Consider the following 16,861-nt stretch of genomic DNA (forward strand, 5'->3'; position numbering starts at 1 on the left):
TAATGCTGATGTACTGTAGGCCTATAGGGATGAGGGAGGATAGAAGGTGTAAAATGCTGATGTACTGTAGGCTATAGGGATGAGGGGAGATAGAGGTGTAATGCTGATGTAATGTAGGCTATAGGGATGAGGGGAGGATAGAGGTGTAATGCTGATGTACTGTGGCCCTATAGGGATGAGGGGAGGATAGAGGTTAATGCTGATGTATGTAGGCTATAGGGATGAGGGGAGGATAGAGGTGTAATGCTGATGTACTGTAGGCTTTAGGGATGAGGGGAGGATAGAGGTTAATGCTGATGTACTGTAGGCTATAGGGATGAGGGGAGGATAGAGGTGTAATGCTGATTGTACTGTAGGCCTATAGGGATGGGGAGGATAGAGGTGTAATGCTGATGTACTGTAGGCCTATAGGGATGAGGGGAGGATAGAGGTGTAATGCTGATGTAAGTCAGGCTATAGGGATGAGGGAGGATGAGGGTGTAAATGCTGATGTGCTGTGGCCTATGGGATGAGGGGAGGATAGAGGTGTAATGCTGATGTAATGTTAGGCCTATAGGGATGAGGGGAGGATAGAGGTGTAATGCTGATGTACTGTAGGCCTATAGGGTGAGGGGAGGATAGAGGTGTAATTGCTGATGTACTGTAGGTCTATAGGGATGAGGGGAGGATAGAGGTGTAATGCTGATGTACTGTAGGCCTATAGGGATGAGGGGAGGATAGAGGTGTAATGCTGATGTACTGTAGGCTATAGGGATGAGGGAAGGATAGAGGTGTAATGCTGATGTACTGTAGGCCTATAGGGATGAGGGAGGATAGAGGTAGTAAATGCTGATGTACTGTATGCCTATAGGGATGAGGGAGGATAGAGGTGTAATGCTGATGTACTGTAGGCCTCTATGGATGAGGGGAGGATAGAGGTGTGATGCTGATGTACTGTAGGCCTATAGGGATGAGGGGAGAATAGAGGTGTGATGCTGATATAGGTCTAAAGGGATGAGGGGATGTGAGGCTGATGGAGATGTCATGTTGATGAAGGTGTATGTATGCTGTAATCTGGTGCTCATGAAGATGAAGAAATGATTAATGGGACTATTCAGTATTGTGTCTCCTGGGGGATCTGAGGACTGGAGGTTTTCGCTAAACCTGCAGGCCCCAAGGTCACAGACATGGTAATGAGGTATCCAGAGAAGACTGGATCTAGGCTGAACCTGACTAATTAGTGAGCCACCAAAAGCCCCTCTAATACAGGCACACACGCACGAATGTACGGACGCATGCAGACCTCAGCCTCCTATATCCCTATGCATCTGCTATGACCCTCAGCTGTCTTCCAGTGGTTCAATCTTCCTCTGACATTCTTCTACTTTTAATTCATAATTTATACTGCATGCTGGAAATAAACCTAGTCAAGATTCCCATCTACTGTTGGCCTATGGAAAAACAGGCTGTTGAACCAGCGAGGAAATTATGAGGTCAAATGAACTGACCCTGAATTCACAACCTATCAGATTTAAAATAGGAGAAAAAAAGCCCACATTAGCTTCCAAGTGTTACTTAAAAAGTGGCAACTCTGGTATCATCTCTGGAAACAGTAAAATAATAATGAAAGAATGGCGCCGGAAGAGACGGCTGCCAATTTAAGGGCTACGAACCAGTTGTGCTTTTGTGTGTGTTTTTTCACGTTATTTTTAACTTATTTTGCCAACGGCTCTTATGACCGAAAAGAGCTTCTGGTTATCAGAACAGTGATTACTCACCTTGTACTGGACTTAGATATTTTCTTCAACGAGTCGGACGCAAAGGATTTACTTCACACTGGACAAAGCCCAAATCCCCATCATTCGCATGAAGAGCAGACTGAGATATGGGGGACATAAGTCGGGGTGCCTTGTAAGAATCCGACGGCGAGTGGGTAACCCGCTTCTACCATCCATCCTATTAGCCAACGTGTAATCATTGGATAATAAAATGGAGGAGCTCCGATCAAGACTATCCTACCAACAGGACATTAAAACGGTAATATATTATGTTTCACGAGTCGTGGCTGAACGACAACATGGATAACATACATCTGGCTGGGTTTTCCTTGCATCAGCAAGATAGAACAGCTGCCTCTGGTAAGACAAGCGGTGGTGTTCTGGGTCTATTTGTCAATAACAGCTGGTGCACGAAATCTAATATTAAGGAAGTCTCGAGGTAGAGTATCTCATGATAAGCTGTAGACCACACTATATACCAAGAGAGTTTTCATCTGTATTTGTCTTAACTCTCTATTTAACACCACAAACCGATGTTGGCACTAAGACCGCACTCAACGAGCTGTATAAGGCCATAAGCAAACAAGAAAATGCTCATCCAGAGGCGGCGCTCCTAGTGGCCGGGGAATTTAATGCATGCAAACTTAAATCCGTTTTACCTCATTTCTACCAGCATGTCACAGGTACAACCAGAGGGATAAAAAAACTCTAGACCAGCTTTACTCCACACACAGAGATGCGTACAAAGCTCTCCTTTGCCCTCCATTTGGCAAATCTGACCATAACTCTATCCTACTGATTAATGCTTAAAAGCAACAACTAAAGCAGGACGTACCAGTGACTCGCTCAATACAGAAGTGATCAGATGACACAGATGCTAAGCTAGAGGACTATTTTGCAAGCACAGACTGGAAAATGTTCTGAGATTCTTCCGATGGCATTGAGGAGTACACCACATCAATCAATGGCTTCCTCAATAAATGCATCGATGATGTCGTCCCCACTGTGACTGTACGTACATACCCCAACCAGAAGCCATGGATTACAGGCAACTGAGCTAACCCGGAGGCTTATAAGAAATCCCGCTATGCCCTCCGACGAACCATCAAACAGGCAAAGTGTCAATACAGGACTAAGATTGAATCCTACTACACCGGCTCCGACGCTCGTCAGCTGTGGCAGAACTTGCAAACTATTACGGACTACAAAGGGAAGCACAGCTGCGATCTGCCCAGTGACACGTGCCTACCAGACAAGCTAAATGACTTCTATGCGCACTTCCTGGCAAGCAACACTGAAGCATGCATGAGAGCACAATCTGGTATGGCTGTATGATCACACTCCGTAGCTGATGTGAGTAAGACCTCTAAACATATCAACATTCCCAAGGCCGCAGGACCAGATGGATTACCAGGACGTGTACTCCGAGCATGTGCTAACCAACTGGTAAGTGCATTCACTGCCATTTTCAACCTGTCCCTGACCCCGAGTCTGTAATACCAACATGTTTCAAGCAGACCACCATAGTCCCTGTGCCCAAGACCACCAAGGTAATCTGCCTAAATGACTACCGACCCGTAGCACTCACGTCTGTAYCCACGATGTGCTTTGAAAGGCTGGTCATGGCTCATGTCATCACCATTATCCCAGAAACCCTAGACCCACTCCAATTTGCATACTGCCCCAACAGATCCACAGATGACGGAATCTCTATTGCACTCCATACTGCCCTTTCACACCTAGATAAAAGGAACACCTACGTTTGAATGCTATTCATTGACTGAAGCTCAGCGTTCAACACCATAGTTCCCTCAAAGCTCATCACTAAGCCAAGGACCCTGGGACTAAACACCTCCCTCTGCAACTGGATCCTGGACTTCCTGACGGGCCATCCCAGGTGGTAAGGGTAGGTAACAACACATCTGCCTTGCTGATCCTCAATACAGGGGCACCTCAGGTGTGCGTTTTCAGTCCCCTCCTGTTCACTCATTACTGCATGGCCAAGCACGACTCCAACACCATCATTACGTTTGCCAAAGACACAACAGTGGTAGGCCTGATTACTGACAACAATGAGGCAGTCTAAAGGGAGGAGGTCAGAGACCTGGCAGTGTGGTGTCAGGATTACCTCCTCTCCCTCAACGTAATCAAGACAATGATCGTGGACTACAGGAAAAGGATGGCCGGGCACACCCCAGTTCTCATCGACAGGGCTGTAGACGAGCAGATTTGAGCTTCAAGTTCCTTGGTGTCCACTGTCATGGTACAAACACACAAAGACAGCCGTAAAGCGGGCACGACAARGCCTATTCCCCCTCAGGAGACTGAAAAGATTTGGCATGGGTTCTCAGATCCTCAAAAAGTTCTACAGCTGCACCAACGAGAGCATCCTGACTCGTTGCATCACTGCCTGGTATGGCAACTGCTCGGCCTCCGACAGCAAGGCACTACTGAGGGTAGACTATACGGCCCAGTACATCACTGGGGCCAAGCTTCCTTCCATCCAGAACCTCGACAACAGGCGGTGTCAGAGGAAGGCCCTAAAAATTGTCAGACTCCAGCCACCCTAGTCATAGACTGTTCCCTCTGCTGCCGCATGGCAAGTGGTACCGGAGCGCCAAGTCTAGGTCCAAAAGTATTCTTAACAGTTTCTACCCCCAAGCCATAAGACTCCTGAACAGCTAACCAAATGTCTACCCAGATAGTTTGCAATGACCCCCGCTCCCCCATTTTTATGCTGCTGCTACTRTCWGTTTATTATCTATGCATGGTAACTTCACCTCTACCTACAGTACATGTACATATTACCTAAATTACCTTAACTAACTTGTGCCACCGCACATTGACTCTGTACCGGTAACCCCTGTATATAGCCTCGCTACTGTTAATTTATTGTTGCTCTAATTATTTGTTAATTTTCTTTTTTCTTTTTAACTTTAGCTTATTTACTAAATCATATTTTAACACTTATTTTTATTAAAACTGTAAGGTCTACACCTGTTGTAATGATTTGGAACCCGACACCTCTGACATTCTGAACTCTGACATCACCTAAGGAAATGACTTCGATGACAGCATTTTTGGCAGTTAAATGCAACCACAAAAATGTATTTTTTGTTTTTAACACTATTTGTTTATGAGTGTGATAGCTCTACTTTTGGTTTATGGTTAAGGTAGCTAGTTTGCTGTTAATTAGTGAATTCATGTGTCATCTAGTTTTAAAGCACGTGAATGCACACACCTCGTTGCTCCGAGTTTACAGGTCGTATTCCCCAACTCTCCCGGAGGTTGTGAATGCGTCATGAATATGAGTGAAACAACAAGTAAACATCAGACAGACTTCACAATGACTCACCTATCAGAACCTGACTCACCTATCAGAACCTGACTCACCTATCAGAACCTGACCCACCTATCAGAACCTGACTCACGTATCCATCAGCTCAGTTCATTATCTAGAAAACAACGGGACAAAGAAAGAATAAAAACAGCCCTTAAAGATTGCCTTTTCTTCCAGCTATCGTTAACCATTATGCAAACAGTAATGCTAACATCTGCCGCTGAGCTTCTCAACCTCACTCTGCCGCCCAACGTTTCTCCTCAAACATACTCCATACTGGGTTCTACACCTGCCCGTTCTCTATAGCAAAGCATGAACCGCCTTGTAAGCAAATGCTTACCTTTGAAGTTGTACCCTTAAGCATGCAGTGCCACAATGAGATACCTCAAGCCATACACCCGTCTTGTGATGTGTGAGTGTGTGTATATATGTATATAGCAATAAGCCCTTTACTTAATGTGAGATTTAAGTAACATTTTCTGAACAATGCAGTGAAAAACAGAGGCCACTGCTAKCGCACTGGTGGTCTTTTGGGGGTGCAGTAGTGTTCTGTAACACAGCGTGGCTAAGGCTACGCAAAGCAAACCAACAAGGCTGTGAATTTCACATCATTTAAGAGAGCCTCCACATGCAAGTACAGTATAGAGTTTACACATCTTGATTAGACAAAACAATAAAGAGAAAGTAGAACATCACACCTGTGTGTGGAGTGCTGAACTGAGAAGATGTCATGGGGAATGGACAGTGTGGTAGAGACAGGATTCAGAGTGGAATATTTGTATATCTACGGCTGGGTTAAGGGGTTGTCTTCTATATTGAGAGATTGGCCAGTAGTATAATCTGAAGAAATGTGGGTGTGTGTTAACTTTACCAGGGATACTGTGAGAGAGAACATGAGAACAAATTACTACTCTAACATTTTAGAGTCCTTTCCTACATCTCAAGAAGCTTTAGGAATGGGAACCCAAATAAGGGGAGACTTCAGAGTGGACACACACATCCACACACACTCACACACACAAGCATYCACACACTCACAACTTTGCTTTTTGATACATGTTATCTATCCTATATCGATGAGACATTTTCCTGCGCAAGAGACCCATAAAGGAACAACATAAAACATAATGGATGGAAATTCAAAAAGAGGGAGAGTGAATGTTATCCCYTAGTCAGCCAGTGCAACAAAAAGCCAGAACAGGAACACAGTGTAAAAAAGAGCAGAGAGAGAAACTCAGCAGTGAGGAGGCCTTTGCAGTCAACAAAGGCTGTGGCATTGTCCCACATTCCCACCACAGTCATGTTTTTTATCTCTTTGTTTGTTCGTTTGTTAGTCTGTTTGTTTTGATTGATTTGTATGTCTCCAAGTAGTCCCAAACCTCTGCAAAGACTCCATTACCCAGAAAGCACGGCGGCCGCAGATGTCAAGTCCACAGCACTTAGCATTCACGACCGAGGCAGAGATGTTTCAAATCCTCATAGCCACGCTGTTGCCATGACAACGTGAGTCCTCAGCCATCCCATCACTCCTCGTTGGTGGGGGAACTCTCCTCCAGAGGGGTGAGGGAGGCGGGAAGACCCAAGCCCACACCCGTTGCATTGTGGGATGCGGTGAGGGAGGCAACAGTGTGCAGGAGGACAAGGACTAGCAGGCAGAGTTTGAGCCGGCTGTTGCACAGTCTGCACGCGGCCGAGGAACTGAGAGKGGTTCGGTGGTGACAGGATGGGTGAGTTCTTTTGAGGGTCCCCCGAGAACGGTTGTTGTCTGCTTCCGTCTGGAAGTCCCACCGGACATCACAGCACTCTGCATCTGCATCCACACCCCCAGGGTACTCCTCCAACAGCCCTGCAGAGGAGGAACACACGTTTACTACGCATTATAAACTTGGTGGTTCGAGCCCTGAATGCTGATTGGCTGAAAGCCGTGGTATATCAGAACGTATACCATGGGTATGACAAAAAATTTATTTTTACTGCTCTAATTAAGTTGGTAACCAGTTTATAATAACAATAAGGCACCTCAGGGGTTTGTGATATATGGCCAATATACCACGGCTAAGGGCTGTGTCATAGCACTCCGCGTTGCGCATAAGAACCGCTCTTAGTCGTGGTATATTGGCCATATACCACACCCCCTCGCGCCTTATTGCTTAAATATTCAACACTTTTTAGACCATATGCAAACATAGGCTACAGTACCATACACAGTTCTGCTCATCTCAAATCAAATCAAGCTTTATTTATACAGCACATTTCAGACGTGGAATGCAACGCAATGTGCTTTACAGGAAAAAAATAAACAAATGCAAAACAATGAAAATAAAACTGAACTATTTACCACACAATAAACATAAGATAAAAATCTCTTAGCTTACCCCTTGAAATCTCTACAAATATAATATGTGTGTAAGAAAAATCATTATTCCACTCCAAAATGTTGTGTTCCAACATTAGTTACAAGCATTCGATACTCTAAAATCAAGAAGTGTCTCGTAGTAGTCTGGTAGAGGCTATAGATTCATTTTGGATTGGAAAACGGATATCTTCTGTACTCTAACGACAACGACTGTTGCTCCCTCATGTTCAGTGAGTGGTGTGCATTGCTAATGTGAGTGGGTGAACTTGTGAGAGGGCTAAGTTGTCTCCCACTCTAGACTGTTTGACGTTAAAGTGATTAAAGACAAAAAAACGGTTACAGCTACGATCTGAGGCCACACTTTTAGAGTGTGTGTTTTGGAACACACAAAGGGTGTACACACACAGACGCATGTAGGTACACACACACACACACACACACACACACACACACACACACACACACACACACACACACACACACACACACACACACACACACACACACACACACACACACACACCACACACACACACACACACACACACACACACACACACACACACACACACACAGATCAGATGTTTTCAGATGAAGGAAAGCAGCACCAAATCAGCATAAAACCAAATTATTAAGCTACGGAAGACAGGAAAATGTTCATATTTTCGACAGATAAATCAACATGGATTATTAGAACTGACCTCTAACTGTCTCAAAACTAAAAAGCCTCATTCTCCATTTGGGCTGCACCAAGCATAAACTCCTGTCTGGTGGTCTTGTTGACTTTGGCTTGCTGCTCTGCAATATGACCAGCAGGTGGGGACATACAATAAACTCACATATTGTCACTCTGCTCATGGACAACTGGTGCTACATCCAATAGCTTTGTGGTGGAAGGCATCGCTCTACTGCATACATTAAATGAGAAGTCGCTTCTAGACCAGGGTGTCAAACTCATTTTGGAACGCGGGCCGATTTCAGCCTTCAACAAAGTCCGGAGGGCTGCACTATCAATTTGTTCTATTTCCTTCATGTCATTTTTATATATWTTTTTTTATTGTCCTCTGTCCATCAGTTAAAAAATATGCTCCCTGACTGTCTAGTGATTATTAGCGGGCTGTACAGTCAATAAACTGTATGAATGTAGGTCAAATGACAGTGCACAGTGTTTATTATTTAGTTCTTCCACTGATCACGACAAACCATTTCATTATGGACCTTCGCTTTGTACACGGGGACATTGCTGAAATAGGAAAGGGCCTTCCCCACACTGTTGCCACAAGTTTGGAAGCATAGAGTCGTCTAGAATGTCATTGTATGGTGTTGTGTTAAATTTCTCTTCGATGGAAGTAAGGGGGCTATCCCGAAACCATGACAAACAACCCCAGACCATCACTCCTCCTCCACCAAACTTTACAGTTGGCACTATGCATTGGGGCAGGTAGCGTTCTCCTGGCATCCGCCAAACCCAGATTTGTCCGTTGGACTGCCAGAAGATAAAACGTGATTCATCACTCCAGAGAACATGTTTCCACTGCTCCAGAGTCCAATGGCGACAAGCTTTGGCATTGCGATTGGTGATCTTAGTTATGTGTGTAGCTGCTCGGGCATGGAAACCCATTTCATGAAGCTCCCAACAAACAGTTATTGCGCTGCGTTGCTTCCAGAGGCAGTTTGGAACTCAATAGTGAGTGTTGCAACTGAGGACAGATGATTTTTACATGCTACTCGCGTCAACACTTGTGTGGCCATTTCGCGTTGAGCTGTTGTTGCTTATAGATGTTTCCACTTCACAATATCAGCACTTACAGTTGACCAAGGCAGCTTTAGCAGGGCATAKATTTCACAAACTGGTTGGAAAGGTGGCATCCTATGACAGTGCCACATTGAAAGTCACTGAGCTCTTCAGTAAGGCCAATCTACAGCCAAAGTTTATCTATGGAGATTGCATGGCTGTGTGCTTGATTTTATACACCTGTCATTAACGGGTGTGGCTGAAATAGACAAATCCACAAATTTGAAAGGGTGTCCACATACGTTTGTACACACAGTGTATGTTTGACACCCCTGCCCCAGTCACAAAGATGTGTGCTCTACAGCATATCCCACACTATAACAGTTACACTCTGCCATTCACTTCGTTACTGTTGCCCCATTCCAAAACCATCAATGTGACTTATATCCATCCATTAACTGGCAATCCCTGCATGTATAACATCAAACTCACTGGCTCACATTCATATACAAATCCCTCCTGGGCAAGACCCCTGTTTATCTCAGCTTACTACTAAGACTCCCCACCACCAACAGCAACCTGAGATCCAGCATTTACATGAAGCTGGCAATCCCCAAGGCTCTCAGTATCTTTGGTGAAGATGCTTTTCAATTGTCCGCTGCTAGAGACTGGACCATCGTCAAAAAAACATTGAAACTAAGCTCTGATTTTATTTGTGTCCATTGGTACTTTTGAAAACAAACTGTCTTGAGATGTTAACTGATAACTGCATGTGTTTTCCCCTACCTCTTAAATGCTGCCTATTKATGTCTTAGTGACTGCTGATTGTATGATATTGTTTAGCCTACTTGTGTGATATTTACTTGTACTTTTTTTATTTAACCTTTATTTAACTAGGCAAGTCAGTTAAAGAACAAATTCTTATTTAAAATGACTGCCTACACCGGGCCAAGTGTGCACCGCCCTGTTGGACCCCCAATCACAGCCAGTTGTGATACAACCTGGATTTGAACCAGGGTGTCTGTAATGACAGTTTTAGCAATGAGATGCAGTGCCTTAGACCGATGCTCCACTCGGGAGCCCCACTCCACACACCACTTTTAACGTTATACGTGCTGTGTCCACTCACTGACAGGTCGTCGTTGTAAATAACAATTGGTTCTTAACTGACTTATCTGTATAAATAAAGGTGAAATATTGTTTGGAGGTGCATTTTCGTTCCGTTAGTTATTTGTAACATATCAGTCATGTTCAACAGGGAGTAATTTCCATATTCAGATCATTCTGTGTGTCCCTGAGCATATAACCTGTACAGTATATGAAGTAGTACCTGTGCATATGAAACTGGGACTTCCTCCATGGATGAGATCGTCGTTGTCAGGCAGGATAAAGGGACACCTCTGCTGCACCTCCAGACAGTACTGGCCACACGGGATCCTCTTACTGCAGTGCATCTGGGTGGTCTGGAAGTACTGCGAGCACAGCCAGGGCTTATATACCGTCTAGAAGGAGATGGGAGGGAGATGGGAGGGAGAGAGCACATTGATGAGTTATAAATTGTATTGCCACTGATGATACACACACACACACACACAACGCTCGCATCCGTGACACACTCTCCATCCGTGACCTCTACTGCAATTGATTCACTTGAATTGACTGGACCATCGTTCAAAAAACACTGAAACTAAGCTCTTTGATTTTATTTGTGTCCATTGGTACTTTTGGTATCCTGGTATCCTGGTATCCAGTGCATCCATAAGGATGTGTGGGTGGAAGGCCATGTCTATCCTCCAAACACTGGCTTCGAGGGGATTATCACTTTTATACAACGGGTTACCAACATATTCAAATAATGATTGACATTTTGATGAATTTATTCATACTATTTCATCCTTCCACAATATATAGTCCTGACACAAATCTTGAGTTGCTACCCAAGCATTCGATCTATCAGTTCAGTTGCTAAAGACGCGACCCAGTCGTTCAGTCTTTTTGTTCTGTATCTAAGGACGCGACCCAGTCGTTCGTTCTAAATGTTCCATTGCCATACTAGCTGGCAACATTCTTATCCCTTGCTTGCTAGCTAACCAACTACGGCTAACTTACAGTCACGTCAAACAATGCAGCCAGAATAACAACAGTAGCGCCCTTTGCATTTGTTTAAGCTGTTTTCTAGTGACATTTCTTTGGACAATGAGCTAATGAGGCGCAATTTCGCCTGGCATAGAAAATCTGCTCTCTCGTCAGAACACTGACGTTTAGAGAAGCTAGCCAACAACACATCTAACACAATATTTTCAAATGGAAGCTGGCAAGACTGCAAACTAGCTGCACTTTATTTCGTTTTACCTTTTTTTCAATTGACATTTCTATATTCATACAAATTACGCCATCTGATTCATGATTTCGACTGATTCATGATTTCGACTGATTTCAATCTTTAATAGCGCATTACATGACTTTACAACTCTATCTATGTTTAGCTAAGTCTGGCAGTAACCCAGAACAATCAGAGGCAGAGTATATCTCTTGTGGCTGCTGCTGACAACAACTGCATGTAAATTGTTATTCTACATCATAATAATTATATGTCTTCATAGCATTTGGTCTTGATTTTGGCAGATTAACTAGTGTTTTTACTCCATTTTTCTTCTTCTCCGGAACCAGTCAAGCAGGAGACACTTCTGTTGTTCACTGTAACTAATGAACAAAGTACATTGTATTGTAAAGAAGTCAGCCAGAGTTGACGTGGGCCATCATTCAAACAAGGTTTTAGGTTTGATTTATTCGCACGAAAGAAACGTGTGCAGGTAAGGTTGGAAGCCCAAAATGTCTAATATGAAAACCACACCACAAATATAAGTACAAAAAAACAAAGTTAGTTCAATCACTTAACCCTTGTGTTTGTTGTCTTAAGGGTAAAAAATGACCCGCCACTATGTTTAATTAACAGCAGAGAAAACCCCCAAAATGATATCTTTTCAATTTGAAATTTGATGACTTTCCCTAAAGTGACCCCAACATTAGAAAAAGTGAAACATCGCCTTTGTTKATATTTCCATGAAAGCTGTACACCACCAGGGAACAAAGATTGTCTTAGGGTCATTTTTGACCCGGCAGTTATAAAATAATTTACACACCACAAAAACCACAAAGACGCACACGCACACGCACACACAATGATACAGTGAGATTATGTGTGCTACTGATTGAACAAAATTTCTGACAAAATAAACACAATTTCAGACAAAATAAACATTTCTTGAAAGCATTGTTTACTAATGGGTAATGCAGTCAGAGGCTATAAAGGTGCTGCAGATGACAGTCCCCCCAGTTCTCTCTTTGCTGAAGCCATGAGAGCACGTTTCAGTGCCCAACAGGTCATAGATCTGAWTTTTTCAGATGTCCAAGAGAACAATGATTTAGAAGAGGGGGTATCTGAAGAAGAAGATGGGGAAGAATACAACACAGAGCACAATGCATCATCTTCAGATGAAGAAGAAATCCCCCAAGCTGAAGGAGACATTTTTGTCAAATATCAGCAACATTTTTATTTAACCAGGTAGGCCAGTTGAAAACAAGTTCTCATTTACAACTGCAACCTGGCCAAGACAAAGCAAAGCAGTGCCACAAAAACAACAAKACAGAGTTACACATGGGATAAACAAACGTACAGTCAATAACACAATAGATATATATATATATATATATCTATGTACAGTGTGTGCAAATGTAGTAAGATTAAGGAGGTAAGGCAATAAATAGGCCATAGTGGTGAAATAATTACAATTTGCATTAACACTGGAGTGGTAGATGTGCAGATGATGAGGTGCAAATAGAGATACTGGGGTGCAAAAAGAGCAAAAATAAATAATTTGGTGAATGAGGTAGTTGGGTGGGCTATTTACAGATGGGCTGTGTACAGGTGCAGTGATCCTTGTCAACATATGACAACCAGGGCAGAATGACAGAACAAAATGTCATAAGGATGACCCCGGGGCCCAGAAGACACGCAGTTGCCCATGCCCAGGACATCGCCTCAACATCAAAATCAAATCAAATCAAATTGTATTAGTCACATGCGCCGAATACAACTGGTGTAGACCTTACAGTGAAATGCTTACTTACCAGCCCCTAACCAACAATGCAGTTTAAAAAAACGGATAAGAATACGAAATAAAGTAACAAGTAATTAAAGAGCTGCAATAAAATATATATATATTTTATATGCKATAAAACTATATACACACGGGTACCGGTACAGAGTCAATGTGCGGGGGCACCGGTAAGTTGAGGTAATATGTACATGTAGATAGAGTTATTAAAGTGACTGTGCATAGATGATAACAACAGAGAGTAGCAGCGGTGTAAAATAAAGGGGAGGGGGTAATGCAAATAGTCTGGTAGCCATTTGATTAGCTGTTCAGGAGTCTTATGCCTTGGGGGTAGAAGCTGTTTAGAAGCTTCTTGGACCTAGACTTGGCACTCCGGTACCGCTTGCCATGTGGTAGTAGAGAGAACAGTCTATGACTAGAGTGGCTGGAGTCTTTGACAATTTMTTGGGCCTTCCTCTGACACCACTTGGTATAAAGGTCCTGGATTGCAGGAAACTTGGCTCCAGTGATGGACTGGGCCGTTCGCACTACCCTCTGGTCATGCCTTGCGGTCGGAGGCCGAGCAGTTACCATACCAGGCAGTGATGCAACCAGTCAGGATGCTCTCGATGGTGCAGCTGTAGAACCTTTTGAGGATCTGAGGACCCATGCCAAATATTTTCAGTCTCCTTAGGGGAAAAGGTTTTGTCGTTCCCTCTTCACGACAGTCTTGGTGTGCTTGGGCCATGTTAGTTTGTTGGTGATGTGGACACCAAGAAACTTAAAGCTCTCAACCTGCTCCACTACAGCCCCGTTGATGAGAATGGGGGCATGCTCGGTCCTCTTTTTCCTGTAGTCCTAAATCATCCTCTTTGTCTTGATCACATTGAGGGAGAGGTTGTTGTCCTGGCACCACACGGCCAGGTCTCTGACCTCCTCCCTATAGGCTGTCTCGTCGTTGCCGGTGATCAGGCCTACCACTGTTGTGTCATCGGAAAACTTAATGATGGTGTTGGAMTCGTGCGGTCATGAGTGAACAGGAAGTACAGGAGGGGACTGAGCACGCACCCCTGAAGGGCCCCTGTGTTGAGGATCAGCGTGGCGGATGTGTTGTTACCTACCCTTACCACCTGTCCGTCAGAAAGTCCAGGATCCAGTTGCAGAGGGAGGTGTTTAGTCCCAGGGTCCATAGCATATTTATGAGCTTTGATGGCATTATGTTGTTGAATGCTGAGCTGTAGTAAATGAATAGCATTCTCACATAGGTGTTCCTTTTCTTCAGGTGGGAAAGGGCAGTGTGGAAAATGGTGTTGATGTGAGCCATGACCAGCCTTTCGAAGCACTTCATGGCTACAGGCGTGAGTGTGACGGGTCGGTAGTCGTTTAGGAAGGTTACCTTCGTGTTCTTAGGCGCAGGCACTATGGTGGTCTGCTTAAAACATGTTGGTATTACAGACTCAGACAGGGAGAGGTTGAAAATGTCAATGAAGACACTGGCCAGTTGATCAGCGCATGCTCGCAGTACACGTCCTGGTAACCGTCTGGCCCTGCGGCCTTGGGAATGTTGACCAGTTTAACTTCGGGGGGCAGCATTTTCACTTTTGGATAAATAGCGTGCCCAATTTCAACTTCCTTCTACTCATCCCCAGAATATAAAATATTTTTTCTGGATGAAACGCGCCAAATAAATTGACATTTTGGATATATATGGACGGAATTAATTGAACAAAAGGACCATTTGTGATGTTTATGGGACATATTGGAGTGCCAACAAAAGAAGCTCGTCAAAGGTAAGGCATGACTTATATTTTATTTCTGCGTTTTGTGTTGCGCCTGCAGGGTTGAAATATGCTACACTCTCTTTGTTTACTGTTGTGCTATCATCAGATAATAGCATTTTATGCTTTCGCCGAAAAGCCTTTTTGAAATCTGACATGTTGGCTGGATTCACAACGAGTGTAGCTTTAATTTGGTATCTTACATGTGTGATTTAATGAAAGTTTGATTTTTATATAATTTTATTTGAATTTGACGCTCTGCATTTTCCCTGGCTTTTGGCCAAGTGGGATGCAAGCGTCCCACATATCCCAGAGAGGTTAAAGGTCTTACGCTCTCCACGCTGCGGAGAGCGTGGTCACACAGTCTTCCAGAACAGCTGATGCTCTCATGCATGTTTCAGTGCTATTTGCCTTGAAGCGAGCATAGAAGTAGTTTAGCTCGTCTGGTAGGCACGTGTCACTGGGCAGCTCTTGGCTGTGCTTCCCTTTGTAGTCTGCAATGTTTTGCAAGCCCTGCCACATCTGACGAGCATCAGAGCCGGTGTAGGACGATTCGATCTTAGTCCTGTTTTAGTGCTTTGCCTATTTGATGGTTCGTCGGAGGGCATTGCGGAATTTCTTAAAGCTTCCAGGTTAGAGTCCCGCTCCTTGAAACCATTCTACATGTTCATCACACCAGCCATCGAAAAGATCCGCCTGGAGATGACACATTTGGAGGGTTTCTGTAAATATGGAGACAACTGGAAAAGGATGGATGAGATTGACATGTGTGCCTACATAAGGCTGCTATCTTAACGGGTGTGTATAGGTCCCAAGGCGAGGTTACATGTKGTCTCTGGGATGCAGAGAGTGGAAGGGCAATTTTCTGTGCCATGATGCCACTGAAAGTTTTTCACACTTTCTCAAGAATGCTACGATTTGATAACCGTGAGTCAAGACGTGTGAGAGACAAACTGGAGGCCATAAGAGAAGTCTGGGAGAAGGAGGTGGAGGCGTCTGCCATACCTCTACAACGCTGGGCCTGAAGTAACAGTGGATGAGCAGCTAGTTCCATTCAGAGGTAAATTTGTATTTTCATATCTATAAGTGATTTCCACTGTTAGTTGTATTATGTATGGCTGTAATATCACTGATTTATGTGATTGTTTTCTGTGACACTGATACTAATTGCTGATAGTGATCTCTTTTGTCAAAAGGCCGCTGTCCTTTCCGGCAGTATATGCCCAGCAAGCCAGCAAAGTATGGCATCAAGATATGGGTGGCCTGTGATGCACAATCCAGATACGCTTGGTAGATGCAAGTCTACACAGGGAAGTCGAGCAGTGGAGGCCCGGAGAAGAACCAGGGGATGCGGGTTGTGCRTGATGTGACAGATGGACTGAGGGGGCACAATGTCACGTGTGACAATTTCTTCACCTCTTATGAACTCAGCCAGCAACTCCTGAAGAGGAAGATCGCCATGGATGGCACAGTTAGAAAGAACAAGCCTGAGTTCCCCCTGCACTCCTCGCAACAAGGGGGAGAGAGGCCTTCTCATCAAAGTCTGCCTTCACCCCCACCACCACTCTAGTTTATTACCTCCCAAAGAGGAACAAGATTGTGGTCCTCCTGAGCACACTGCACAAAACGGCTGAGATCAGTGATTGTGAGGACAGGAAGCCAGCCATCTTTCTGGACTACAACCAAAACAAAGGAGACGTGGACAACCTGGACAAGGTGATTGGAATTTACAGCTGAAGGAGGATGGCTGCCCGCTGGGCCCAGGTCGTCTTCCATAACATCATTGATGTGTCCTCAA

The 16,861-nt window shown here is 44.2% G+C and overlaps 1 protein-coding gene across 1 annotated transcript; it reads right to left on the bottom strand.

Annotated features, from left to right (window-relative positions):
* Positions 1-862: 862 nt before the first annotated feature.
* LOC111979102 (NALCN channel auxiliary factor 1-like) lies at positions 863-15,457 on the bottom strand. The gene is made up of 3 exons (XM_070449053.1): positions 15,395-15,457; positions 10,519-10,690; positions 863-6,943 (listed from the first exon to the last, which is right to left on the bottom strand). The coding sequence occupies exons 1-3, from the start codon at positions 15,455-15,457 to the stop codon at positions 6,621-6,623; spliced, it is 558 nt and encodes a 185-aa protein (XP_070305154.1). The 3' UTR covers positions 863-6,620.
* Between the last annotated feature and the right edge of the window lie 1,404 nt (positions 15,458-16,861).

Source organism: Salvelinus sp. IW2-2015, linkage group LG19 (genome assembly GCF_002910315.2).
Source record: "Salvelinus sp. IW2-2015 linkage group LG19, ASM291031v2, whole genome shotgun sequence".
NCBI lineage: Eukaryota > Metazoa > Chordata > Actinopteri > Salmoniformes > Salmonidae > Salvelinus > Salvelinus sp. IW2-2015.